Here is a 27,626-nt window from a genome sequence, read left to right as displayed (position 1 = left end):
GCTGTGGAGGACTGTGGTGAAGTGAGGAAGGCTTGCAGACCAACACCCCTAACGGGGCTCCTTCCTGCCCTCACTGCTGGGCGCCCCACTCTGCAGTTCTCGTGGGTTCCGTGGGGACCTGGCCAGGGCCCCTGGGAACTTATGCTAGGGTGGGCGACTTGAGGTCACTCCCAAGGGGGCTGCCTTGAATGCCTTCCCCTGATCCTCCCCCACCCCCGTGTGCTCTGCAGAATGCGGGGGGGGGGCTCCCATGCCCCAGGCCCTCCTTGGTTCCTTTTGGAGGGGGTCACTGGTCACAGCCCCACTTCCTGTGGGCTCCTCTTTGCAGCAGACAGGGTAATCTGTTGTGAGTGTGTGGGGTTCCAGTCCCCGCAGGGCAGGGCAGCTCGCCCTAGCCGCCACCCCCGAGGCGGGCTTGTCTGTGGCATGGGGGCGGGCCCTGCGGCACTGGGTTGTACGCGGAACCTGCCGGGGGCTGAGTGGCGGGAAGGCCCCAGCTGCACACGCTGGGCAGAGGGCCCCAGGTACCAGCGGCCATGAGACCGCAGCCTGGGGGCCATGCGGTAGGGGAGGCTGCGGTGAGTCCAGGTGCAGTAGATGGTCTTGAACTCCAGCCGGGGTCGCCAGTGACTCCCTGGGTCTCTGAGGCTCAGCTGGGGCCCCAACTCCCGAGGAACTGGCTCTGGCAGAGCTGAGCCCTTCAGCCAACTAGAGGCAGTGCCCTCCAGGGTCTGGGGGGCCTCCGGGAGGAAAAGCCTCTGTGTGCCCTTCCTCCCAGAAAGTGGGGGTGCAGGTGGACTCCCTGAGTCCTGCTGGGATGAAAAGGAAAGGTGTGGAAAGGGCTGGCAGGAGCCCTCTCCTGGGGAAGGAAGTGGGTCCCTCACTCTCACCGGGGAACCCCAACAGTCAGGAGTTGGCAACGCCCATCCCCCAGGCGTTCCTCCTGCTGCTGCTGGGTGTTGGGGTGTGCGGACACACTGCTGGCTCAACATGTGACTGCGCCCCAGACTTCCACAGGAGGAACAGCCCGCTCTGCTGCCGGGGCTGTCCAGCAGGTGAGTGCGGGGCGGGGGTCGGGGGAGGGAGATGGTGGGGGTGGAGGGAAGCTGGCAGGGAAGCTGAGAGCCCTGGAGAGGGAGGGAGGGGAAGGGGGGGTGGCAGCCATTGATGGCCCCCACTTTGTCTGGGTCCCCCAGGGTACTATCTGAAGGCCCCCTGCACAGAGCCTTGCGGCAACTCCACCTGCCTGCCCTGCCCCCTGGGCACCTTCTTGGCCCGAGAGAACTACAGGACTCAGTGTAGCCGCTGCCAGGCCTGTGACGAGCAAGGTGAGGGCTTGCCCAGCTCCCTGGGGACTCCCCAGGGCAGGCCATGGCCAGGGTCTCTTTGAAGGAGGAGGCTGGCGTGGGGCAGCTTGGGGGAGTAGGGCAGTGCCCACCCTGCCGTGGTGCCACCACCCGCCTTCCTTCTAGGGGAGCTTTGTGCCTACCTTCTTCCTGGCACATTTCCTCTCTCCACGTGCTCCAGCTGCCAGGCTGCAGTCCCTGTCCACTTTTCTCTGGCCTGTGTCCCCATGTCAGTTTCTGGTGGGGGGCATCTCTGGTGCTAACCATGTCTGCACTCCCCTCTCTGCACGCCTGCCAGCCTCCCAGGTGGCCCTGAAGAACTGCTCGGCGGTGGCAGACACCCACTGCGGCTGTGAGCCGGGCTGGTTTCCCGAGTGTCTCTTCGTCCACTGTGGGGACAGTTCGCCTTTCAAATGCAGCCCCTGCGTGGACTGTGGCGCCCTGCACCGCCACACACGGCTGCGCTGTGAGTGCCCCTGGCCTGGGCTCTGGGCCCTCAGACGCCTTCTTCCCACCTGCCCCTCCTTTGCCATCCTGACCAGGCCTTCTCCTGGACTGTAGGTTCCAACACAGACGCCGTCTGTGGCACCTGCCTGCCTGGGTTCTATGAACGTGGCGATGACTGCGTGCCCTGCCCCACGTAACTTCCTGGGTGCCCCAGGCTGGGGTGGGGGTGGGGAGGCTGGGAGTAGGCAGGGGGCCCTCAAGGCACAAGCGGGAGGCAGTCGGGGGGGTTGGCTGGGCCCCACATTGGGCAAGTGTAGAACAGGAAGGGGAACTCTGAATCTTCGGAGAAATAGTGGGTCACTTTCTCATCTTCTCGTGGAATTTCCCTGGGAGCCTGGCAGGCCTGGGGTAGGCACAGATTTGTCATTTACGGTCACACCGACGACTGGAGCTGTGGCAGGTGTCCCAGGGCTGTCTCTTGGGCAGGTTCAGAATTTTGACCTGACCTGCCATGCTCCAGGGGAGGGTTACAGGTTCTTTGTGGGGCGCTGTGGGGTAAGGTCCTTGATTTCATTACCCACTCCCCAAGACTGCATGCACCTGCCCTTTCAAGCCTGCTGATCCCCCATTCCCCAGGCACGCCCAGCGTGCTGAGGCTACTACAGGGAACCTTGTCCCTGTCCAGCAGGCTTTCTGCTGGCCCTGTGTCTCACCCGTGAGCATTCAGTAGATAGGAACTGCTGTGGCTAGGGGACACCACTGACATTGCCACAGTGCCCTGGGGACACTCCTTGCCTCACTGGCCAGGGGTGGGAGGGGCCCCTTCCAGAATGGTGACTGTGCCTGCCCGAGTGTGCTCCGTCGGTCTCTTAGCCCATCGTCCCTTGCAGGAGCACCCTGGGCAGCTGTCCCGAGCCATGCACTGCTGTCTGTGGCTGGAGACAAAGTAGGTGATATCCCTAAGAATGCAAGCTGGGGTGTGCCAAGGGGAGGCTAGGGGTCAGCACCCCTGGAACCCACCAGCTGTTCCCTTCAGTGTTTTGGGTTCAGGTGCTCCTGGCTGGCCTGGGGATTCCACTCCTGCTTGGAGCCACCCTGACCTACACATCCCAGCGCTGCCGGCCTCGCAAGCGCATGGCCCGAGGTGAGTGAATGCATGCGTCAGACCAGGGCCTGGGGCCGGGATGAGCAACCCAGAGTGCCTCACCCTGACCTGCAAGAGGAAAGCGTGGTGGGGTCTGTGGGGTGCAGGGGGACCCCAGGGAACTGGGTCAGCCTCCAGGTCTGGGTGCCTTGCCCACTTGCTGACAGATGACGTCTGTCTGTTGGCAGGTGGAGCTGAGACCGAGGCCCTGACCCCACCACAGGTAAGTCTCACCTGGGGTTGCCAGTAGAGTGAATGGGACCTGTGCCACCCGCTGGAACTCAGTGAGTGATGTGTGGTCCTCACCATTTGGCACCGTGAGTGGCACAGGACAGACCTCATGTGCAAACATGCCAAGAGCCAAGCCAGGGGCAAGCAGAGCTAACCCCAGGCCGCTGTTGGCTTGCAGGCTGCCCACCACCTCTCACCCTCACCAAGTGCCCACAACCTTCTGGTGTCTGCTGGTGGTGGCGGGGCAGTCTGCACTGTCCAGTTGGTGGGCAACAGCTCCCCCCAATCCCAGGAGGGCCCCCACTCACAGGTGGCATGGTCCTGGGACCAGCTGCCCAACCGAGCTCTAGGTAAGCAACGCCCCTGGCCTTGGTCTCCTAGTCCAAGGTGGGAGGTTGTGCGGAAGGAGGCCTGGTCCCCACCTCCTCGCCACCGTCCCTCCCACTCCACAGACCCTGCTCTGGAGCCCCCGCCCTTGCCAGCACCTCCTGCAGGCTCGCCCGCGGCCGTGCTCCAGCCGGGGCCGCAGCTCTATGACGTGATGGACGCGGTCCCTGCGCGGCGCTGGAAGGAGTTCGTGCGCACTTTGGGGCTGCGCGAGGCGGAGATCGAAGCGGTGGAGGTGGAGATCAGCCGCTTCCGTGACCAGCAGTACGAGATGCTGAAGCGCTGGCGCCAGCAGCAACCCGCGGGCCTGGGCGCCGTCTACGCGGCCCTGGAGCGCATGGGGCTGGACGGCTGTGCCGAGGACCTGCGCAGCCGCCTGCAGCGTGGCGCGTGACGTGTGGTGCTGGGGCCGCCCTGGCGCTCTGGCGGTCCCTGCAGAAGCCCTAAGTATGGTTACTTATTCATGTAGACATTTTATGTCACTTAGTAAGCCCCGCCCGGCACTGCGTAGCAAGCGCCTGCCGGCCTAGCACTGTTTGTCCCAGGGCTGCTCCCCTTAAGGTGCAGGCAGGCAAGGGAGTATGCGGGGGGCTGCGTTATCCCAGAGCCATTTCTCAGCCCGGGCTTGTGGGGGTAACTCGGTATTAAACCTACGAAGAAGACTGACTTACTGGTGTTTGCGGGCCCGGGATTGGATTTTGAGGGGAGGACGCCGAGAGACTGCCACTCCAGGACCCTGGGACCAGTGCCCCACACAGTGCAGACCAGGGTGGCCTGGGGCACCTAGAACCTTCGTGTGTCTCCAGCGGCCCAGTGACCCCGGGAACAGAGAAAGTCTCGGCGCTGCCAGTGAATAAGAGCGAAACTGGGCACCAGGCGACTGAGCGAGCTTTAATGGGGGTGGGGAGCGAGGGGCGGCGGGGCGGCACTGGCGGCAGGCCCCCTGCCCCTCCACTCGCTCCACCAGGGTAGCGAAAGGGCTCTGAGAGCGCGAGGGGGCCTGGCTGGGGCCGCGGCACAGACTTAGGCGGAGCGGGGTCGGGGCGCAGGGGCGGCCCCACGACGGGGCCGCTTTCATCTTTTTCTGGTAAACAAATGACTGGGCGGAAACCCTGGGCGGCGACAGGGCCGGCGCAGATCTGGGTCAGGGACGCAGGAAAGCCCCTTGCCCGAGCTCCGGGGCTGCCTCCGCCCAGGATGCGCCAGCGCCGCGGGCTCCCGGGCGCAAACGGCCGCACCAAGAGTCGCCGCCCACGGGCCCCGGGGGAGCGTGGCGCACCCCGATGGCGGCCCCCCGACATGCAAATGTGCTTGAGGCGGCAGGCGAGCGCGCAGCAGCTCTGCGTCAGCAGCGGGAGCGGGGCCGGGGATGCGGGAGGCAAGATGGGGCCGGGGAGGGGTTCCGGCGCGGAAGGTGGGGGCCGCGCGACGCCCTGCCCTTCCGCCCAGGCCCTGCAGCCCCGGGCCAGGGCCGGGGCTGGGGGCTGGCGGGGGTAGAGGAGGGTCCCCGGCACCCCGAGCGCGCGAGGCTGCGAGCGGGAGGCCGCGACCGCTGCTACTTGGAGATGTCGCCCTTTTTGAGGATGACCTGGCGCTGCCAGGGCGCTAGCTTGGTCTCGTCGTAGCCCAGCGTCCGCAGCTTCTCGGACTGCTCCCGCTCCCGCCGGATCTCCTCTTGCTTCTGTCGCTCTTCCTCTTTTCTGGGGAGGGGTGGAAGAGGTGGGGGGCCAGATACTGAGGTGGAGGGGGACAGGGGTGCAGGGCTCCTGAGGGCAGGGTCTGGGGCACGGAGGACAGAGTGGATAGTGCAGGATGACGCCATGCTTTGAGGCCAGGGCTGGCTTCCTAGAAACAGTTGCTGGCTAGTCCTGTGGCACTGTGAGCGGGAGGAAGGGTCACGGCGTGCAAGGGACCCTAAGAACAGGGCCAGGACCTGGGCTGCCGGGAAGCAGAGTTGGGTTTCTGGGGACCCAGTATCGAGGGGGCCAGGTCACTGGCAGGTAAGGACAGCCAGCAGACACGACACGCGGCCGCTGAGCCTGGGGAATGCTGGCACGTTCTGGAGGCGTCAAGTGCACCTTCGGTTTCTCAGGGGAGGATGTTACACACATTTAATTACCTTTCCACTGACTACCTGTTCAAATCATAGTTTTGGAAGACCGATTAAATTAAAATTAAGGTCACCTGTCTGTTTTTCTAATGTGAAATCTCATGTTATATGTGGGCTAGCCTCCCGGTAGGGGGAATGAAGTTTGGGGGAGAAACAGAATGAGGACGTGATCCTCTGGTGCGTGTTTGGCCTCTGGGTTACGGGAGGCGGGCAGTGGGGGACTGGGCGGATTAGGAGGACATGGTCAGAGCGCGGAGCTGGCCTCAGAGGACAGCCAGCTGCCGAGTTACCAGGAGACTGTTGAGATCAGCCAGGCCAGGTCACAGGAGAATATGCCTGGGCAACACAGGGCTGGGTGGCAGGGGTCAAAGACCGAGCCTGTGAGTGGGTGGGGTCCTGGGGTGGCAGCTCGGGGCCACGCCCCACACTTACCGCTTCTGCTCCCTGCAAGGGAACAAGACAGGGTTAGCTGGTGTCTTCGGATGCGGTTGAGAGTCTGCCGGTCCGGGGTCCGGCCTCCACCTTGGCCTGGGACTCACCTCTCCTCTTCCAGCTTCTTCCGCAGGAGTTCCCGCCTCCAGGCGGGCAGGCTGGCCAGCCGCGCCTCCTCCTCCTCTTCCTGAAACACAACCACAGAACTTGAGAGCCAGCACAGCTGGGGGCGATCAGGCCAAGATGGGGGCACCCCCAACCTGGGAGGCCCTGAGGAGCTGGGGCAACAGGTGCCAGGTCACACCCTCTCCCGTGGAGCTCCTGCCTCCCAGCAGCCTAGAGGTAGGGACAGAGGAGGAACAGGTGCACAGATGGCCAGGGCGCCTGGGGACACACAGACTCACCCTTCCCTGTCTGCTCCCTTCCCGCGGAAGTGGACATCAGCTCCACAAGAGAGGGGGGAGGCTCCACAAGACCCGGGGGGAGGCAGCATAGCACAAATAATTTATTGTTTGGATGTTACAGAGGAAGAAGACCTGTACACGCACACGGCACACGTGGCTGAGGTGCAGCTGCGCACTCCACTGAGAAGCCAGAGCAGCATGTCCACTGCCCTCTCTCAGATGGGCTGCAGCTGCCCGGCTCCACGCAGAGCTCGGCCAAGCCACTGGACCAGAGGTGGACGGCACACTCCACCAATACAGGCAGAGGCCCTGTGTTCTGCCAGCCAGGGGTGCCCTGAGGCTGCCTGCAGGTTTCCGGCCTCCGGGGCCCAGCCGAGAGGCATCCAGAGGCAAATCCCACGATGTAGCTTTCTCAGGTGTCAAACAGCTCTGCCTCCTTCTCCTTCCAGAAGGAGAAGCTGCGATCAATGTAACGGCAGATGTCCTCGTTACTGAACTCTCCCATCTCCGACACCAGCTCCAAGGGGTCTTCGGCAGGGGCTTCAGGACCACAAGGGCCTGGGGCAGGGGGAGGCTCGGCAGGCGGGGGCTGCGGCGTTGGGGCAGGGGCTTCGAGCTGCTCCTCTGCCTGCGCCTCCCTTGGAGCTGGGACTGCCTCTTCCAGGGGCTCCTTCTCCCCTGCACTTGCTTCATTTTTCTTCTCCTCTTCCTCCTCCTCCACCACCTCCTCCTCTCTCTCTCCTTCTCCTGTCCCCTCTTCTTTCTCCTCCTCCTCCTCCTCTTCCCCTGCTGGTTCAGCCTCTGGGCTGTCTCCAAAGAACTGACGCCTGAGGTCATCGAAGCCGTCGCTCCAGCCACGCTGGCCGGACTCCACCTCCTCCAGCACGGCCCGGTGGAAGAGACGGATGTGCTCCCACGGGTGGCTGCCCAGCCGATCAAACATCTCGTAGCATAGCAGGTGGCGGAATCGGCGCTCCTCGCGGCTCAGGCCCTGCTCGAGCAGCTGGAAGTAGCCGAGCATGAAGAGGTCCAGGGTGAGGCTGTCATAGCTCCGGGATGTGCCATCCTCCATGGGCGGCAGGAAGTGCTCAGGCCAGTACAGGCCCGGCCCCGGGCCTTGGCCAAGTGCTACCTGCGCGGGCACCTGCCGCAGCAGACTCTTCCAGCGGCCCAGCAGCTCGCCCACCACCTGCCGCTGCCTTAGCAGGTGCAGCAACCGCTGCTCGTCCGGAGCACACTGGGTGCCGCTGCCCGTCGGTGTCGGGGAAGTGCTCACACTGTCGGGGCTGGGGTTCAGGCCCAAGTCCGAGCCCGCGGCCACCACTCGGGGCAGAAGCCTTCGCAGGCGCGCCTGGGCGTGGCGGCCGGAGCCGCGAAAAGCCCACTTGCGCCAGTGCTCCAGGAAAAGATAGACGATGCGCTCTTTGCGCATGTCGATGTAGTCTTGGACTCCGCCGCTCAGCCTGGCGCCGAGCGACGGCCTGCGCGCCGGTGGCTCGGGCTCCGGCGGCGTCTCCTGGCGCTTGGGCGCCACGCACTGGTCCTCGCCGGCAGCCAAGAAGGCCTCCTCGCGGATGGGTTTGCAGTCAGGCTGGGAGAGCTTGCGGCGCGGGCGGGGCGTGGGCGCTGCGCCCTGGGCGCGCAGCTCGTAGGTGGCGCGGAGGTGCCGCACCGAGACACCGCACTCTAGGATCTCGCGCGCCACGGCCTCACGGCACCAGCTGAGCGAATGCGAACGGCCCAGGCAGAGCGGCCCTGGCTGCCAGGGCGCATCTGCCAGTGGCGCCAGCGGCTGGCCTGTGTCGGCAGTCAACAGGTCAGCCAGGTGCGCGGGCCGGCCGCCTAGCGAGGCCAGCAGCGTGGCCATGCTCTTGAGCAGCGTGGCGATCTTGCTGCACCAGGCGGGCAAGCTGGGGGCACGGCCGTGCATGCGGCGCGGGTCGACGGTGAAGCGCCGCGCCGACAAGGCGGCCGAGACCGGCAGCAGCTGTTCCAGCTCCAGCTCCAGCTGCTCCAGGTGCGCCTGCAGCCTGTGCGCCTTGTGCAGTACCTGCAGGTTGTCGATTTGCTGCTCGATGCGCAGGATGTCGGCCTCGGTCATGAGCTCGCCGAAGGGCCCGAGGATGCCGTTGTGCTCTCGGGAGTACCTCCAGCCCTCGGGCGGGTAGCAGCACGAGCTAGCAGCCGTCAGCTAAGGCGGGGAAGACAAGAGAGGGGGAGGCGCGTCGCCCTCTGGACCGGCTCCGAGCCGCCGCCGCTGCTGCTGCGAGACCCTTTGCATGTCCCGGGGGGTGTAATGAGTTCAGAAGGTTGCATCTGTCCTGGCCGGCGGGCGGGCCAGCTGCTATTGGAGCTACGCTTCGGCCCAGGCCCTGGGCGGTCGCTCCGGGCTCTAGTCAGTGTCCATTTGGTCGTTGATGGGGGTGGCGCACAGCTGGCAGTTGGCTGTGGCTGCTAAGGCAAGGAGGGTAGCCAGCAGACGGATCTCCACGCTGGACCTGGACCTCATTACACCACCCAAGGAATATGCAAAAGGCCTCGCGGCTGATGGGCAGGAGGTTGAATGCTGCCCCAGCCAAGGCCTGCCACTGGACACCACTGCAGGCCCCTTCTCTGGCTGCCCTGCGGCCCAAGCCCTCTTTGCATGTCCAGGTGTTGAGAGGCCCCTGGGCTGGACTGGGCTACTGCCAGCTCCCTTCCTTGGCTACTGGGCCAAAGCATTCGACTCGTGGGGCGCCCCACATGGACACACCCAGTTCCACTAGCTTGCCCATCACCGGGGCTGCTCTGCCCACTCATTGTTCGGGGTGTCCTGCAAGCCTTCCCCACACACAGACATGATGCTGCTGGCTGGCACTCTACTCTTGCCCTCCCCACCCCCGCCAACACTTGTTCGGGGAGAAAGTCCACTTTCTTCCAAGCAGCTAGGCAGGTTTGGGGAGGCCCCCCCGACACTGCTCCCCCCCACCCTAGTTCAGCCACATCTCATGCAGTTCCCGAGTTCTGCTCTGCACACAGTGTCCTGCCCACGGCCCCACACCTCTCCCTGCTCCAACCCACTGCGCTGAACCCCTCCCTGCTCCAGCCACCTCTCACTCACCTCAGCCTCGTTTAGGCGTTGCCCCCTCTGCCCTGACACCCCTTCCAGCCCAAGCAGGGCTCCCCCTGTTCCGGCCCTGGCGGCATTCTAACAGCTCTGGCCAACCCCTTCTGTCACAGCAAGTCCTGTTTGATCACCCGGGAGGCACTGACGTGTTGGCACACATGCACACAGACACACACACGGTGCCACCTGGAGAGCAGCCCTCAATGTATTCACCCGGGAACCCCACAGAGTACAGCGGCATGTGCAACACAGACACAAACACACAGAACCCAGGGCAAGTCATCCTCACAGCCAGTGACAGTTGGAGACGGAAGCTGGGAGAGGCTGAGGGTGAGCAGGGAGTGACAGCGAGGGTACTGGGCCTGGGAGCTCACTGCATCAATACCTCCCTGGAACCCCTTCCCACTCGGGGCGTCCTCAGACAGAGCACCAGCCCTCGGCTGCATCAGCCCTGCAGTGTCCACAAAGGGACTGGCTGAGGGGCACAAGGGACCAGCCCCACGAGGGCGGCGACCCTGCCTTTCTCCCCAGGGTAGCGGGTGCTGGCTCAGGGGACCAGGGGCCGCGGGCCTGGCCGTCTGGGAGACCCTGCCCCACCCACCTTCCGCCTCTGCTCCTCCTCCTCCTGCATCTTCTGCTGCAGCTTGCGTACCATCACCTGGCGCTTCCACTCAGGGATGGGCCGGCCCTGCTCATCGTGCGTGGGGATGACGGTCTCCACGTCCAGCTGCACGCCCGGGGCGGGGGTGGCTGGTGGTGCGGGCACCATGCTGCCGTTCAGCAGTGGCTGCGGCCCCGTGGCTGGTGGGGTGGGACTCCGAGCCCGTGATGGCGCAGGCGACACAGGTGGTGGCAGTGGTGGCGAGTCGGTCTATGGGGAGAAGAAATGGGCCTGAGTGCGGGACAGGCTGAGGCGGGTAGGGCGGGGAACGGGGCGGGTGGGGCGCCTACCTGAAAACCCGGCTGCCCACTGCCTGAGAACACCGTGGTCAGCCCCTTGCTTTGCGGCGTCGGCTTCAGGCTCTTGCCCGCCTTGATCTCGGCCAGGAGCTCCGAGTTGTCGCCCGTCGGAGACATCATGTTGAAAGACTTAGTGCCTGTGTGGAAGCAGAAGAGAGGGCGCTGGCCAGGCGTGGGGCAGGGTTCCTGCACTACTCCTTTCCCGTATCCCCTGCTTTCTGCCCAGTGCCCCTGCCAAGCCAGGAAGGACAGAGCCCTCCCTGGGGCCCAGGACAAGTCTTGTGAAGCCAGAGTCCCTCGGAGTGCTTTTTTTGGGGTCCCCAGAGGTGGGTCGTTGGCTCCTGGCCCAAGGCAGCACCAGCCCTACTCACGGGGTGTCTGGCCCCCACCAGGAGGCCCTTGGCAGTCCATGGTGGCTCTCGGGCTGGCCGTGGGCACTCTGGCGTATGCCTCCACCCCACTGTTGACTGTCACTGGGTTCTGAAACACTACCTGTGGCCAGCCACTGACCTTTGTCCCGGCTTCCCGAGCTCAGCCCAGCCAGGGTGGAGTCTCCCGCTGGCCCTCTCCGCGCATCAGCGGAGCCCAATGACCCTTGGACCGGGCTGACTGGAGCCTCGGCAGCCATAGAAGCCATAGACCGGGAACCCGGAGGTGGTGACATCCAGCTTGCCTCCCTCCCACCCCACAGACAGACGCACAGTAGACACACGGATCGCAAGCAGAGCACACTTAGGGCAAAGCGCCTCTCAGCTCTGGGGGCTCCAGGAAAGAGAAGCAGTGTAAGGACACCGACAGGGGCTCCCAGGAAGAAGGGCCCTGACAGGTGGCATGCAAATGTTGGGGGCGGAGCTTGTATTTTCCAAAGCAGCTGGCAGAAGTGAAAGGGGATCTGGTGACTGAGAAAGGACCAGGTCAGGGGCAAAGGCACCAAACTGGCCAGTGGCTCTCCGGTGCCTAGCCTGCAGATCCCAGAGCCAGCCGAGGCAGGGAGAGCGGAGAGCTGTGCTGCCAGCCGGGCACAGAGCGCTGGGCCCCTCTGCCTGGCTCCCGGGCCTCCCTCCCTGCGCCGCAGCCTCAGCCAGGAGCCGCGCCTGTTACTCACTCTTCCTGTGTCTCAGGACTCTTACTTCTAAGGATGGAGAGGAGAGAAGGGACAGTGAAGTTAGGAGGGACAGGGGACAGGCGTGAGCCTGCCACGACAGGGAGGGTGGGGGGCAGTCAGCCAGAGGGCCTGGGAGGGAAGGGGGCCTGAGAGGAGGGGCTTCTCTGAGCCTGGCTCCACAAGGGAGGCGTGCCTACTTCCCACTGTGGCTGACCCCCTCAGGGGGCCCCTGCCTTGGCACTCTATTGGGCAAGGGCACCCAGCTCAGGCTGGGTGGGAGGGGGTGCCTGGGGAAGCCCAGTGTGTGTGCCCCTTGGACCCCGCTCTGGCCCTGGTACTGCACTGACCGCGTGCGTTCTGGGCTGCAGCTCAGAGAGGTGACGGAGGGGGTGGGTCCTGCGCGCTCCCCCCACCCCGCCAGTCCCTGGCCGGCACTCAGGCACTTGCTCCCAGAATCCCTGGTGGTGGATAGGGCACTATCCCATCCTGCAGGAAAAGAAGCTCATGTTGACAAGGTCAGGGGGTGCAGATGCCCAGGGGAGCACGGTGCCCCCTGGCCGCCTGGGGACAGGCTCAGGTCCCTGCTTGGCGGAAGGAGGGGGGGATGGAGAGAAACAGAGCCCAGGTGGGAGGAAGGCCGCCCAGCACCCTGGTCTCCTTGAAGCCAGTTCCCCATAGCTCTCCTGGGACACCTGCTCCCTGGAACACCAGAACAGGGGATGTGTGTGTGTGTGGTCGGCAGTCAGCTACACATCCCAGGCCCGCTGTCTGAGCCTTCCCTTAGGGTCCAGGGCTGGGCAAGGGGGCGGGAGGAAACCCAGAATTCAGCGGAAGAGGATGAGGGCCTATGCGCTGGGGACCAGTGTCCTGTTTCTCCCTCCCCTTCAGGGATGGCACCAACTCTACTCACTGCCTGTGGACGAGGAGGAGCGGCGCTGCCCGCAGCCCGGGCCCGCGCCCTCAAAGGGCAGAGGCGGGGCAGGCGGCGGCGAGCTCAGGGCCTCGGGCAGGGGCGGCGGTGGCGGCGGTGGCGGCGGGAGCTCCCGCGAAGCCTTGGGGTCCGCAGCGCAGCCGTTGTGCACGTGGTCGCCGGGCAGCAACGCGGCCTGCGGGCGATCGGAGGGGCCGGCGAGTGAGGGGCGTGCGGCGGGCCCAGGTCCCGCGAGGCCGGCGGCTGCGGGCTGCCCGACCCGCACCTCGTCGCTGTGCGCCATGCCCGGGCGTGCGACCGGCGGCTCCCCGGGGCAGCGGCCCAGCTGGCGGTAGTAGTCCCCCGTGCTGGGCTGCTTGCTGAAGGCGCGAGGTTTGCGGCCGGAGTCCTGCCTCCGCAGTCCGTTTAGGCCGTCGCGGGAGCTGGGCTGCGGGAGACAGCGGGCCGGTGGGGCTCGGGCGCGGCCCCCGTGAGCCCCCCACGCCTCTTCTGTGTCTCCCTTCCGTGCCAACCTATCGGGTCAGTGGCGCGCAGCCGGCCGCCTTCGCAACCCCTCGCGTTCTAAGGACGGGGGTCAGCGGGGTACAGGGTGTGGGGGAACCTTGGAAGGGCAGGCTCGGCCAGCACTCGAGGGAGGGGTTCTGGGCGCGGGCCAAGGGGTACGGGGCCCCTGCTGAGGCTAGAGGGGGCGGGCCCGGGGGCGGGATGGCCCAGCCCAAACGCCAGGGGGAGCCGGAGAAGGGGCAGCCCAGGCAGGGCTGAGGCCCGGGCCGCACCCCGTCTTTCCTCCAGGCCCAGCCGAGCACTCCCCTGCGGGGGTCGCAGCCCGGAGGCAACCCTCCGGGGACCCAGTGCCCCGTCGGGGTTTGCGTCCGCCAGAGGCGAGAGGCGGCCGGGCGGCTCCTACCTGCGACTGTGCCGGTGGCCCCCCGTTGTGCACCTGGCAGCGGGGGCGGCAAGGACCGGGCACCTGCGTTACCTGATCCTTCCTCTCGGATTACAGCCCAGCCCGCGCCCGCCCACCCGCGCCTATCGGTTCAGCCGGCTTGACATCACCGGGGGTGCGCCAATCCCAGGGCGACCCCCACCCCCGGCGGTCCCTGATGCCACACCTGGCTGCCTGCCCCCAGGCCAGATGTGGCCCCACCTCCTGCGCGCCCGTCCTCGAGGTCAGGCCCGAGCAAACGCCCACGCTCCCACACAGCTCCCTCCTCCTGCCCCCGACTCGACCAGCACGGGGCTGGCGGGACCCCGACCCGCGGTGTAGCCCCTTACATCTGACCCGCAGCTATGGGTCACACCCCCGCCCTTCTCCTGCCGCATCTGGAATGCATCGCCGTCCGCGTAAGCGACACCAGCGCGGCCGCCCGAGCTTCGGATTTCAAGGGCGACGCGGAGGCTCGGGTGACAGTGCAGCGGCCCGCCCCGTCACGGCTGCCCCCCGCTACGGCCAGCGCGGGGACAGGGATGTGCGGCGGCTGCTGTGCGGCCAAAGGCCGGGTGGCCAGGCTGGAGCTGGCCGCTGTCTTACCCCCCGCCTCGCGCGTCCCCGCGGTGGCCTCAGACCCTCCGCGCACCCCGCCCCACCAGGCTCACGTTGCAGGAAACGCGACACCGCAGGATTTGTTTTCTGGGCCAGCCCGTCCCCTCTGCGCCCCCCGTAGCCCCCGGACGCCACGACCCTGCCCCTGCCCGCGGCTGGGCACCCCCGCGCGCGGGGGCGCAAGTGGGCACACAAAAGGCTCTTTGTGGAGTGGCCGGGAACCTGCGGTCCAGCACGCACACAGCCGGGAGGGGCGCGGGGCTCCGGGAGTGGGGAGGGGGTTTCCAGCAGGGCGCCGGTTCCCAGGGACTTTGGGCTGTGCTCGCTGCCTAACGCAGTGTCCAGGCCCCAGATCTCCTGGGCAGGTCCTACCTAGTCCCTTCCACCTCCCAAGATGAAGGGGGAGATCCGTGAGTCTAGGCTGGGGTGGAACCGCTTGGGGTGGGAAGGGAGGCTCAGCATCCCTCCCCCACTGCTTTACTCAGCTCCATCCTGTGGATTTACCCCAGGTTTGAGACAACATTAAGGTCAAGGGGCTGCCAACACGGCTCCTGGCTGCTGGCCTCTCAACCCCGCCTAGCCCTGTGCCCTCTGTGGCTAATATCCAGGGCCTCCTTGGGCCTCCCTGAGTGACCCAGACCAGGCCTCTGCCCAAGCAGCAGCTTGCAGGTCTTGGACAGCCTGGGGCACCCGGTGGAACTCTGCCCTGCCCCCAGTGGGTGGGGGACAGCAGCTTCCATAGCCACTGCACCTCAAGTCCAGTCAGGGTCTCTCTGCTCCTTCCTCCCAGCTGCCACAGCACCAGCCCCTCCCACCCGAGCCCCGGCCTGTGGCAGGTGCCACCACTCTGCACAGCAGGTGGCCCAGCCCCAGTTCCAGCCCTGGAGCCTGCTCCACCCAACAGTCTCCTCGGGGCAGTGTCTTTGTCATCTCTCGCCGTCCAGCCCTGATCCCTCAGAGACCAGCCAGAAACCGCACACACAAGGACACCTATCCTGTGCCCAGGAGCCCAGCCAGCCCCCCTCAGTGCAGCCCCACCACTAAGAGGGATGGGGGTGGGTGGACTTAGTACCTCCTTGAGACTGTCGGGCCCCACATGGCGCAGCTTGCTTTTGGTCTGCATGTATATGTCAGCCGCATGCAGCCCCACTGGAGGCTTGGGTGCCGGGTAGCCCGGTGGTGGGGGCGGGGGCAGCTGCGTGCCCGGGGGTGGCGGTGGTGGAGGAAAGCTCGGGGGAGGAGGTGGGGGTGGAGGTTTCCCCGTCTTGCCCCGAGGCAGGCCCAGCTCCGGGTTCAGCAGGTCCATGTAGCCCTGCATGTCGGCAGCTCCGGCACCAGGCAGTCCTGGGAAGGGAGAGGGAAGAGCTGGCCCGGGGGTGTGCAGTCACGCCGTCTCCCAGGGCCAAGGCCACCGCCTCCAGGTGCCTGCCAGCCAGGCAGAACCACGGTGTCACTCCATGTACCCTGTGGCAGCCCCTGACGGTGCTGGTCCATTCCTGGCCCTCCCACCTCCAGTCCCGCACTGGCTGAGGTGTGGACAGGAAGCACAGAGAGGGGGCTTTGGGCCCAGGGTGTGGCTGAAGGACAGAGACACCTGGGGCGGGGAGTGGTCCAGCCCAGGACGGCAGGTGCAGCGTGGACTGCCAGGCACCTCTGCCAGCCCTGCCGGCCACCCCCTGGTGGCGCAGAGCACGCACTGCCAGTGCACCAAGGACCATGCTCAGGGCGTGGTAGGCAGGTGGGTGCTTACCCGCCTGGCTGCTGCCAGGGCATCTGCTCGTGTTTGAGCCAGCTTTCTGTTTGTGCTGGGCCGCGGGCATGGTGCTTTTGTGTTTGTGTTTGCACAGCTGCAGCATGGTAATGCTGGGTGTAGCACGCAGGGGCATATCCCCGCACACAGCATGCACACACGAACACGTGTGAACTTTGAGCGTGAGGAGATGGGACATGAAGGTGTGTGGGGGCACGTGCTGTGTGTATGCCCACCCTAGCCCCTGTGTCTCACCAAAAGGCCAGCCCCTCCCAGGGTGGTCAGCCCACCCTGCCCCCTCTCCCTAGCCCACCCACTCACCAAGCAGAGGACGGCGACCCTTGATACTCGAATGGCCGGAGGAGCAGGAGTCGTAGTTGGAGAGGGTGCTGGCGGGCGAGCCCAGGTCGAAGTTCTGCGGCTGCGCTGACACGGTGGTGTTGGGCGAGGACATGCCCGAGTCGGGCTGCTTGGCCTCCAGCTCAGTGGACGGGTCCCGCGACAGCACACGGTGCTCCACGCTCTGCATGGTCAGGCAGCAGTGTGAGCCAGTCTGCGGGGCCTTCGCTGTGTGACTGCCCCCTGGCTTCCCCCGAGCCCCACCCCCAGCAGCTCTCCAGGAAACTCCGTCCCTCTGACTGGGAGGACAGGGCCTGGGGGCTGCTGCCGCTCCCCACCTTCCTTCCTCACCAAGAGGGCTTGGCCCCAGCACATCAGTGGGGAGCAACTGCAGGCCCCGTAGCTGCTGAGACCCCCATTATCTGGCTGCAAACCCCAGTGTCTCTGGGCTGGACCCGGGGCAGCCTCCCGTTGTGGGCCCAACTTGTCATGTGAAGGCCAGTGGGCAGAGGGCAGGGCCGGGATGGCCCAGCTGAACTGGGATGGGCGCCTGAACCCAGGCTGCTAAGTCTGCCCCCGCCCCCCGCTCGTGCCCACTGTGGGAGGGGGCCCTCCTTACATTGCCCATGCCGACCGTGCCGCTGTGGCTCTGCTGCCGCCTGCCCAGCCTGCTCCTCCCTGCCCCGTGCCCCTTCCCAGCCTGAGAAGTGTCACAGGCCCCCTGGGAGAGGGCGGCTGCCTGGTACCAGGTAACGGCTCGGCGGCCATGCTCATTGGCCCTGTAATTAGGGGCTCTGTGGGACTGTTTGCCTTTTCTGGGCCAGAATCCTCGGCGGCTCAGAGAGCCATCACTGCCACAGCTGGCACTGCCAGGCCCTGCTGTCTGCCCGAGGAGCCAAGGGGGCATCGAAGGAGCTGGCCAGGGCAGCCCACTCTTGAAACTGCGCTTGGTTTGATGGCAGCACTGTGCCCCCGGGCCCCTGGCCCTGAACACTGTGGGCACAGCCTGCAGAGGGAGGGGATGGGCTCTGCCACCTGCCCGACACCGATCTTCAGTCATGTCACTTTTGCCTGTCAGTGGGGCTGTCCTCCCAGTCCTCTCATCTGGGACAAAGAGTCAGTGACATGCCAGCAAGCACCATGGGTGCAAACCATCCCTCCCGCCGGGAGGGGGAACAAAGAATGCACATGCCCACCAGAACTCAGGGCGCTGGCTGCACTGGGGTGGGGGTGCTCCAGGACCCCTGGGACCTCCCCCACAGCTCAGCTGCAGTGGTCACACCTGCTCGCATAGCCCCCCACCCGGCCAGCGGGCTCACCCCATCTCACCCTCCCTCAGGCCAGGCCGTGGCAGCCTCACGTGCTGGCAGACCCGGCTGACGCACAGAGCATGGCTGGTGCTCAGGGCACAGGGCCGTCCTCCTCCTCTGCCCCCTCCCAAGGGGCCTCCTCCGCAGCCCCTCAGCGGCCAGGCCCCCCAGCACTGGTAGCTCCTCTGAAAGGATTCTGTGAGACCCAGCCCTCCCTCTGCCACTGTTCCGTGTCTGAGGCATATGGGCTCCCTGAAGGGAGGAGATGGGAATGGGAGAGGGTGGGGCGGGTGGCTGTGTGACTGTGGGTCCCCGAAGACCCCCATGTTATCCGCCTCACAGCAGTGAAGTGAGCTAACAGCTGTGGACAGGTGGACTGAGTCCCTGAGGTCTCCCAGCCCCCTCTCAGAGCCTACAGCCTCCTCATCTCCCTTCCCCCATCTCCCAGCCTCTGCTCCCCACCCCCACAGCGGGCAGCAGGTTCTCGGCCAATCAGCCACGCGGAGTACTGGTCAAAGACGCTGTGCATGGTGTCACCTTGGAACATAGGACTTCGGGTCCCTGGGCCTGCACTTCCTCCCAGGTCAAGGGGGTACCATCACCGGCCACCGGGAGTCCCAGCCGAGGCCGCCCGCGGCGTACCAGGTTCTCCACAGTGCGCAGGTAGCGAGTGCAGTGGCTGTGGCCATTGTAGTCGGACAGGTCGGCGGCCGTGTACCCGTCCCGGTCGCGCACGTGCAGCTCCGCGCCGTTCACCACCAGGATCTGGCAGCACTGCAAGGGGCGGGTGGTCAGGCATCCGGCAGAGGGCTCGTGCGCCCCGGCCCCCGACCCCTGCGCGCGCCCGGACCTCCAGTTCCCCGTTCTCCGCGGCGTCATGTAGCGGGGTCCCGCCCCACAGGTCAGCCGAGATCTCGCCACCGTGCAGCAGGAGCCAGCTGAGCACTTTGGCGTGGCCGCGGCTCGCCGCGAAGTGCATGGCCGTGGCGCCGTCTTTGTCCTGCTCCGACAGGCTCACATCGGTGCAGCTCACCTGGGCGGGAGAGCAGCGTGGGCTCGACGACAGCACCCCCCACGGGCCCGCCCCCGGGTCCCCCCAAATCCTTCCCCTTGCCACGGCTTACCAGCCACACGATGACCGGGCTGTGGCCCATCTGCGCGGCCGCGTGCAGTGGGGTCATGCCGTCGTGGGCGCGCACGTGCGGGTCCGCACCGCACTCCTGTACTAGGTACTGCGTCACCTCCAGGTGGCCCTCCTGGCACGCCAGGTACAGGGGCGTGGCACCGTTCTTGGTCTGGGCATTCACTCCCCTGCGGAAATGGTGGGTGGTCACCGAGCACCTGACCTCCACCCCACGGCCCTTCCGACCAGCCCACTCGGGGCAGACCCCTGCTCCGCCAGGACTGTCCTAATTCCACCTTCGGAACAGAACTTGTCTCTGCCCTGCTCCGCCCTGTGCCCACGCCGTTTGCCAGGCTTGGCTGACCCTCAGGGTGAGCCGCAGGACACGCACTTGAGCACCCTCTGCTACCGTCCAGCATGCACTAACAAGAGGGGCAGGGGCTTAATCCACAGTGCTACCAGGCCTGCCTTCCCCCCTCCCACAGGCTCTTCAAAGTCCTATTGTCACATCCCCTTTAGCTAAAAGTCACACCGCTGGCTGGGATGCGCCTTATGGGACATGGCTGGCTGTGTGATGACGCAGGCCCTGGGAGGGGGGAGGGGGTGTGGGACCAGTGCCACAGGGGCTCCCCTCACGGTCCGGATCTCCTGTACTGCGTCTCACTCTTGCTCCCCCAGCCCAGAGGGCTCCTAAAACCGGGACTGCAAAGCTGGCCTGGCTCCCTGTGCAGAATCTTAAGGACGGCGCAGGGTGCAGTTACCACAGGGGGCACTAGGCGGCGCCCCTGCCACTTCCCCCTCCCCCCACGATGCCCAGGTGTGTCCACCCAAGTCCACCAGCTTAGGTCAAGGTGGGGGCTGTGCACCCTCCAGCTCAGGTCAGCCCTCTGTGCCCCAGGAACGGTTTCGTCCCTCCATCTGCCTCCTGCCCTCTACCCAACAATGCGTGACAGGCTCCACCCCCACCCGTCAAAGCCTTCACTCACTCAGTCTAGCCGCTGGCCTCAGGTCTGCCCATCAGCACCCACATCACGCCACGCCTCCCCTTCCATCTGCCCACGCACCCTCTTGTCCCAGCATGTAACATATTTCCCAGAAGCCCAGGTTCTCCATCCACTGTCCCCCTCTCCTCAAGCCACCCCCTGGCTGCCCCATCTTGCTTTCCACATGGACGGTCCTCTTCCCAGGGGCCCTGGACGAGCGTGTTGCATTGGCGTGGGAGGTGCAGGGGCGGGCCTGGTTGCCTCCTGGACACCCCAGGGTGGCCAGCAAGCGGGGCCCGCCCACATGGCTAGGAGCCCAGCCCTGTGTCACCCAGCGCCCCCACACGGGGGCCCGCTGGCGTGGCAGGAATTGCCTGCTGAATATTTCATGGGCGACACTTAGCCTGTTGCCGAGGCTCAGCGGGCGCTGAGCTCCTGGGAGCAGAGGCCAGAGGGGCCTGCTCCCACGGGCCCCCCGAGTTCTCTCTGGGGGTTCAATGCTGTACACAAACTCAGCCAAATCCCCCCAGCCCCCAGCCCACCTCCCCACTGTGCTCCTTCCTGCTTGACCAGTCTGCTGGGGCCCCGGAATGGTCACTCTGTCCCTGTGGGTCACACCTCCAGAGCCCCAGGCCTGGCACACCCCTGGCACAGGACACGTCCCCGCTGTGCCCTCTGCTGGGCTGGCGGGGGGGTTCCAGCCCTGCCAAGCGCAGCTCCTGATAGGACAGGGTGGCAGGGGAGACCCCAGTCCTCCAGACCCCCGCCCAGCTCTAGCCCGAGCTCTCACACCCAGTATAACATGTGAGGGGGACCAAGCCTGCCCAGGCAGGGTCTTAGCAGGAGCCCCCAAGTTCTGCCTCTTTGCTCGGCAAAGGGGGTGGCCACTGCCTGGCCCCTCCCCAGCCGAGGGAGGGGGCGAGCCTGGTGCCTTGGAGCAGCTCCCCATCCCAGCTCTCAAGCGGTCTCCCTGTGTCCCCACCCGCAGGCATCTCTGGCCACAGCCACCCCAACTTCCCCACCAGGTGTCCCACCCTCGTTCTCTGACCTTCACCGTCCTCACTGGCCAGGCACTTCGGTCCCTTGACCTCCTACGTAGGTGTGCCGCAGGGCGCTACCTCCCTTCTGATGGCACCTGCCTGGCGAGGCGGCCTCGAGGCCCTGCCTGGGACCATCTGTGCCCCATAGCTGCTCAGCTCTGCAGCTTGGGGCCGGCTTCACCCCCCAGCCCCCTGTGGGTGAAGCAGATCTCACATCTCCGTGCCCACACTCCTCCCTGAGGCACCTGTCGCCCGAGCCCCCTCTTAGATCTGAGGCTCCAACCAGGACTCGGTCTCCCTCGAGGAAAAGGCATGATAAGGACCAACTGTAACTAGTAACTTAGACCCAAGGAACAGGGAGGGGCTGCTGCTGCGGCGTAACGCGTAGTGCCACCTCCCGGCCATCACAAATGGGCACCCGGTCAAGGCCCTGCTGCTCCACTTTCAGTCTAGCTCCCTGTCATGTGCCTGGGCAGGCAGCAGAGCCGGGCCTGGGCAGGCAGCCGAGCCGGGCCTGGGCAGGCAGCAGAGCCGGGCCTGGGCACTCATGAGGGAGACCAGGAAGAAGCGCCTGCCCAGCTGCAGCCACTGTGGCCATTTGGCGAGTAAACTAGCAGATGGAAGACCTCTCTGTGTCTCTCCGCCTCTGTTAACTCTTTTGAATGAATAAACAAATCTGTGTTTTATTTTAAGGACCAAGGAATGGGTGTTGGGGTGTCTCTGAAGCTTGTCTCTAGGACTTATGGCTGTTGGCAGGGGCAGGCCATGCCAGTGTGTGTGTCTTGTGCCAAGACACAGCCAGACTCAGGTGTGGCCTGGAGGTAGTGCCCACTGACGGCAGAGGGAGGCAGTGAAGGGGGCACACTACAGGGTGATTGGGCCCAGGGCTGGCGTTGCTGGGGGGTGCGGTGGGGGCGGGGCAGTGAGCTGGCCTTGCTGGGGGGTGCGGTGGGGGCGGGGCAGTGAGCAGAGGCCTGGAGGATGGCAAATATACAGAGAGGAGAAGACAGAGTGGCATTTCCTTTTTAGATTTTATTTGTTTTTACTTAGACTTATGTTTTATTTATTTGAAAGGCAGAGTTCCAGAGACGATCTTCCGGCTGCTGGCTTACCCTCTAAGTGGTTGCAATGGCCACAGCTAAGCCAGGAGCCCAGAGCATCCTCCGGGTTTCCCAAGCACTTGGGCCATCTTCCGCTGCTTTCCATTTGGAAATGGAGCAGTCAGGACTGAAACCGGTGCCCATTTGGGAGGCTGGTACTGCAGGTGGAAGCTTAGTGTGCTATGCTACAGCACCAGAGCTGTGACTTGAACTTCTACAGGTGGTGAGCAGAGCTATGGGGCAGGGCTGGACTGCTGAGGGCTGTGGCGGAGGCAGGGAGACCAGTCATGGGGAGGGTGGTCACTGCCCTGCGCACAAGACAGGCTGGACAAAATGGGGCGAATGGTCCTTCCCCAAACCCAGAGGGACCTCTCTGCTTCCTGTTTTCTCAGAGACTCACGGGGTTGGGGCCAAGGATGACCACCACCTTCCTCCCAGGGAATATGGCCTGGACAAGTACCGAGGGTCAGCTGACATGGGGCTAGGGAAGGTACTAAGAATGAGACAGAGCCGCCGCCTGGGGCAGGGCAGGGTGCGACGAGCCATGGCCTGGGCTCCACGAAGCTTTTCATGAAGGCAGGGCAAAGGGGCAGACTCCCAAGTGATTAAGGCAAGGCACGGACTCAGAGAGGGGGTACAGCGGGCCCAAGGCCACAGCAAGGCGTTGGGAACCACAGCTGTCAGCCAGCTCAAGGCAGACAGCTCGAGGGATCCCGGGGCTCACCGATGGATCCCGGCTGCTCACCTGTGGCGAGTCCAGCTGATGGAGCTATGAAGGGGCTGGGCCATAGGCGTGTGGCGCCAGAGGAAGGGCAGACAGCAGGCAGGGTGGGAGCTGCCCTAGGCTCATCCTAAATGGGACCAGGGTGCTTTCCAGTCCCTGGGGCCGGGGAAGAGCTTGGGGGGAAGGCTGGAGCCTACAGGGGCCTGAGGGGTATAGCGATAGTGATCTTTGGGCCAACTGGTTTCCCGGAGCAGACCTAGGGGAGGCACTGTGAGTGCAAGGTGGCCCCTGGGCCCCAGAACCTGCAGAGGCAGGCATTGGTGTGACCCCAAGTCCTCCCAGCTCCCTAAGGAATAGCAAGCATCAGCTAGGTCCACCCCAGGCTGGCCAGGCCTCTGGCTTCTCTGCAGCCGGAAACAGCTACGGCCCACGGACACCCACAGCCTCCTGGGCACGATCGAGTTTCCCACGGGTAGGTACAAGCCCCCCCTTTCAGGCTCACCCACCCGCCAGGGAGCGAGCTGAGCCCTCGTCAATAATTCACAAGGATTCACAGCGGTGCTGGGACACAGTGCTGCCGTGTTAAGAGGGGCCCCTAGCTGGGCACAGCGCAGCCTCTGCCCCCACCCCCCAGCTCCCAGCTCTGGGATCTTCATCCCCAATCAGCAGGCTGAGTGGGCACACCAGCTCCCAACCGTGATGCCCAGCCATGCCACCTGCCCAAGCCCATTCTGGTCACCACACAAAGCAACCTCCTTATCAGCTGGTCCCACACTGCCAAAGGGATGGGAGCCATGTCCTCTGTCCACATTCCTAGCATTCACGGTGATTTCCTGGAGGGGGCTGGCAGCTCAGTGGCCCAGGCCATCTGGCTACAAAATGGGCTCCAGGGCCCAATCGCACCCAGCACATGGCATGGCTTGAAAAGGCTGCAAGGCACCTAGGCCTGTGTTCTATGGTCTGGCCCCAGCTTGGGAGGGATCCTGGCTGGTCCTGTGGGGAGGACTCTGAGCCAGCACACCTCATCAGCCCTGGTGGGTGTGGAGCCCTCTCAGCACCACCTTGGGCTCCACTGGCCCCGCCACCAGGCTGGCCTTCAGGGGCCGTCAGGTGTGACGACACAGCAGGTGCAAGAGGGCTTTCTGGCTGCTGCGCCACCCCGCCCGCGAGGAGCCAGTGTCCTTTGGGGAAGTGAGAGGGCGGGGCAGCCTGGGGATGTCACCCGTGCAGCTCCTGGCTTCCAGCTGGACGGACAAAGGTCCAACAGGAGTCTGGGGCGCAGCCACCAGGATGCGGAGGTGCTGGGCAGGACCTGCCGGTCTTTCGCCCCCTTCTCTAAGTCCCCTGATTCGGACTTCACCCAAGCCCAAGATCCAGAATACCACGTCCAAGCGGCAATGCTGACCCCAGAGCCGGTGCCTGCTGTGCCCCCGCCAAACAGACCCTTGCTTAACAACAGAGTCAGGTGCACCTGTCCACCCCAGGCAGGGGACAGCCGAAGGCTGGCTAGGGGTCCTCAGGGCCTGCTCCAGCCACACCAGGGCCTCCGAGTCCTTGAGGCTACTCCCTGCACCCACAAATGCTCCCCGGTCTCCCACCTGCTCTCGGTGGCTGGCTGATGGCCGTGATGGTCTCCAGTGGGCAATGGACCAGTGGACACAGGCCAGACCACTCGTCTTTTGAAGTTGGGGTCACTTGGTATAGGCATCCACTGTGACTGACTGCTCAGGCTCAGGTCCCCTGGGTCTGGCACCCCCTTTTATCAACGTTCCCCAAGAGGTTCTGCCTCCCTCAGGAGCACCCAAGAAGGGCCTCTCCTCCTTCCCGTGGGACCCCTGCCTTGAGTCCCAGCTAATGGGCTGTACCATCAGGAAGCTTGAAGCTCAGAGCAGCCCCCAGGGTGAGGCCTCTGCTGCTGTGGAGGAGTGGCTGCACATACGGTGAGGTGTGGTGGGAGCCTAGGAGGGGCGCCTGGCACCCCAATCCGAACAGCCCTGCAAGCCAGCTTGGGCCTGGGGCTAGCAGAGTCACCAGCCTGCTGGCCAGCACCAAGGGAGGAGCCGCGACCCTGCCTGTGTGTGCTGGCCTCTCCCACCCTCCCCTCCCTCAGGCTGAGGGTGCAGGGTGGAGGTGGGGGGTGAGAATTGCTTGCAGGGCCTGGGGACAGTGGCTGCAGGAGAGGTTTGGGCATGGGCGAGGGATGGCCCTCTGCCACCCCCTACAGCTCCCAGGAGTGCTGGAGAGGCACAGCAAGGCTCCAGGCCCCTGCCGCTGCCAGGCCCGCGCCACCAGGCCCCCGCTGCTGCCAGCCCCCCCCCCCCCCCGCCGCCAGGCCCTGGCCCACCCTCCTGGCCCGAAGGGTGTCCTTACTCAGGGTGGCTCCCGACGAGCAGCCTCAGAGAGGGGAAGTCTCCCTTGGCGGCAGCATAGTGGACAGGCAGGGCGCCCGTGTCTGTGGCCACGGTGGGGTCCCCACCGCCATGACGCAGCAGCCAGCTCACCACCTCAGGGTGGCCGAAGCGGGCAGCCAGATGCAGAACTGTGGCACCAGAATTGTCTCTGTCCTGTGGGAAGGGAGCCGGTTAGAGTCCCACTGCCCGCTGCCCCAGACCACTCCCAGCTTCCCGCAGTAGGAGCCCAGGCCATGCTCAGCAGCGTCTCTTCCTGCGTCTCAGTCCATGCACAGTACCACCACGGGCCTGTAGGCACATGACCAGGAGATGCCCGGGCCCAGCAGGTGTCCAGGGCTTGGTGTCTGGTCCCCGTGGCAGGAGTCCAGCGCTCAGTCACAGCCAAGGGCACAGGGACACCGGGACGAGGGCCTGGGAGTGGCCGGGGTAAGCAGGGTCAGGGGTCACCCTGGTGGACTTCAGGTACACTTGCAATAACCCAACGTCTACAGAAAGCTGCCGTCTAGCGGCTGCCCCTGGCTTCGGCATGGGTACAGGCAGGGCACTGGCCCCTGGGGAGAGCTGGAGGACAGGCCTGAGCCGTCAGCGGGGCGGGGGGTGGTGAGCTTGCAGAACTCAGAGGAGGGGGCCTGGCCCCACTGAATGTGCCATCTGTGTACCCCCCCCACATTGTGCTGTTGTCAGGGACACAGCAAGGGCTACTCCTGGGCTCTGGACAGGTGGGGGTGTTCGGGTGGCATCTGGGCCTGGCACATTTGGGAGAGTGGACACTGGCTTCAGAACACAGCACTGCCGTGGTGCCAACCACAAGGAGCCCCAGAGGGGTGGGCAGGGACATGGGGAGGGGGCTGGGGCAGCTGGGAGAGGAGCACTGGACAGTGTGGACAGAGCACGCTGTGGGGACAGTATGGCCCAGGCAGAAGGCACAGGCTAGCGATGCCAAGCTTGAGGAGGGCAGATTCCCGTGGGAAGAGAACACACAGCTCCTGCGGGGGCGACCTGAACAAAGGGGCACAGTGGGCAGGTCACGAGCTAGGCCAGGGCCAAGGGCTGGCAGCCAGACCTGATGAGCAAGGGGACGCCGAGCCCTGGCCACACGCCTGGCAGCCCAGGGAGGACCGGCGACTGGCAGGTGTTTGTACTGTGCCCCTGCACCCCGGCTGGAGGTGACCCCGGCCAGGTGGATGGGCATCCCTGCTGAGACCCTCAGGCATGGATCTCGAGGCCCTGGTGGCTCTGGGTGGTCGTGGCAGAAGGGAGACGCCACAGGCCCCTGGCCTGTCCCTGAGCCGTCAGGGCTGTGCAGGTCTTGGGAGCCTCACGTGCCAGGGCCTGCGCCCTAAGCTGCTTATCTCCTGGTCCTGTGGCTCGAGGATCAAGGTCATATCCCCCCACACTTGGGCCCCAGAGCCTGCCGGGGGCTGAAGGCAGAAGACTTGATAAGCTGGGTACAAGGGCACCTGCTGTTTCTCCCGCCTCTGCAGTGCTCAGGGAGGCTTCCGGCCAGGCGTGGACACACTGGTCAAGGGAGGAAAGAGAGGCTTCCGGCCAGGCGTGGACACTGAGAGCCAGGAGGCGTGCCACCTCCCAGAAGACGGGGTATGGGCCATGTGGCCAGGAACCCCTGATAACAGGGCCAGCGAGGAGATAAGCGATGGGGCTATCTCCGGGGGGTGGGAGTGCACCCTCTGAGGGCAGGGGTGGGGTGTGCCGGCCAGCTTCAGGGCCTGCATGGCTGTCCTCATCCTGTCTCCATCACTCCCTCCTCTGGCTGCCCCTGCAACCAGAACAGCACCCAGATTCCTGCACCCCGCCCTCCTGCTGAGGCCTGGTCCGCTGGCCGCCCACACCCTGGCCTCCAGCACGGTGGGAATGCATGCCTGAGGGCCTTGCACTGCCTGTTCCAGGTGCACCTGCCCCAGCCCCCCATGGTCCCCGGCCTCCCCGCTGTGCAGCCAGGCCTGGGAGAGGCAGTCATGCCCCTGCCTGGGGGAGGAGGCATGTCTGGAGTTGGAGCCAGGAGGCCCTAACGGCCTGACACCCTGCGGTGACATCCCCAGTGGTCCGGGCCCACCACCCTTCCCCTGTGTCCTGGCGCCAGACACCTGCAGCCCGGCCTGGGACGGGCCCTGGACTTTGCCCATCCCCCCTCGGGCCCTAATCCTGGAGGGTTTCCGACCCTGCTACGCCGGCCCTTCCCACCCCAGCAGCTTGCCCACTGGGTAGATCAGATGCCCGGACTCTCCATGCGCGCATTCCAGCCCCACCTGGCACAGGGCTGCCACGGAGCTCACGTCACCCAAAATTCGGGGAGCCAGGGTGGGCCAATCCCTGCCCACCCCTCTGGGCCCGAGCCCAGGCCCCGGAAGGAAGCCCCTGGTCGCGCGACGAGCGGCGAGGACCCACCTGCACTCGGCAGCCGCCCTGCGAGAGCAGCCACTGCAGACAGGCCAGGTGGCCGGTGGCGGCGGCGTCGTGGGCTGGTGTGGCGCCGTTGCGCGCTCGGGACGCGGCGGGCAGGGCGGCCTCCTCCACCAGGAAGCGCAGACAGTGTAGCTTGCCGGCGCGGGCCGCGTGGTGCACGGGCAGCGCGTCCAGGGGGTCCCGTAGCGAGGGTCCCAGCAGACCGGCGGCGTGCAGCGATCTCAACACGTCCAGCTCGCCCTGCCGCGCCGCCTGCAGCGCCTGCTCCAGTGCCAT

General features: G+C 65.5%; 2 protein-coding genes across 8 annotated transcripts; one reads left to right on the top strand and one right to left on the bottom strand.

Moving 5' to 3' along the window:
• Positions 1 to 454: 454 nt before the first annotated feature.
• Positions 455 to 4,590, top strand: TNFRSF25 (TNF receptor superfamily member 25). Of its 3 annotated transcripts, XM_040987834.1 has the most exons (9): positions 457 to 1,055; positions 1,197 to 1,328; positions 1,645 to 1,812; positions 1,908 to 1,986; positions 2,684 to 2,739; positions 2,830 to 2,937; positions 3,126 to 3,160; positions 3,347 to 3,518; positions 3,621 to 4,590. In XM_040987834.1, the coding sequence occupies exons 1-9, from the start codon at positions 818 to 820 to the stop codon at positions 3,947 to 3,949; spliced, it is 1,317 nt and encodes a 438-aa protein (XP_040843768.1). In that variant the 5' UTR covers positions 457 to 817; the 3' UTR covers positions 3,950 to 4,590. The 3 variants fall into 3 exon arrangements, with proteins under 3 accessions (XP_040843770.1, XP_040843769.1, XP_040843768.1); XM_040987836.1 differs by lacking the exon at positions 1,197 to 1,328 and having other exon boundaries at positions 455 to 1,055; XM_040987835.1 differs by lacking the exon at positions 2,830 to 2,937 and having other exon boundaries at positions 456 to 1,055.
• ESPN (espin) lies at positions 4,590 to 27,626 on the bottom strand. 5 transcript variants are annotated; one of them, XM_040987829.1, is made up of 15 exons: positions 27,333 to 27,626; positions 24,886 to 25,079; positions 18,670 to 18,856; positions 18,396 to 18,578; positions 18,188 to 18,319; positions 16,218 to 16,419; positions 15,219 to 15,490; positions 12,869 to 13,030; positions 12,583 to 12,778; positions 11,673 to 11,699; positions 10,559 to 10,704; positions 10,209 to 10,478; positions 6,205 to 6,284; positions 6,098 to 6,109; positions 4,590 to 5,255 (listed from the first exon to the last, which is right to left on the bottom strand). In XM_040987829.1, the coding sequence occupies exons 1-15, from the start codon at positions 27,624 to 27,626 to the stop codon at positions 5,111 to 5,113; spliced, it is 2,502 nt and encodes an 833-aa protein (XP_040843763.1). In that variant the 3' UTR covers positions 4,590 to 5,110. The 5 variants fall into 5 exon arrangements, with proteins under 5 accessions (XP_040843763.1, XP_040843764.1, XP_040843762.1 ...); XM_040987830.1 differs by lacking the exon at positions 11,673 to 11,699; XM_040987828.1 differs by lacking the exon at positions 11,673 to 11,699 and having other exon boundaries at positions 12,583 to 13,030.

Source organism: Ochotona curzoniae, unplaced genomic scaffold (genome assembly GCF_017591425.1).
Source record: "Ochotona curzoniae isolate NIBS_2020 unplaced genomic scaffold, NIBS_Ocur_1.0 contig_4792, whole genome shotgun sequence".
Lineage (NCBI taxonomy): Eukaryota > Metazoa > Chordata > Mammalia > Lagomorpha > Ochotonidae > Ochotona > Ochotona curzoniae.
The sequence above is the reverse complement of the archived record's forward strand: the minus strand, read 5'-3'. Positions and strand labels throughout refer to the sequence as shown.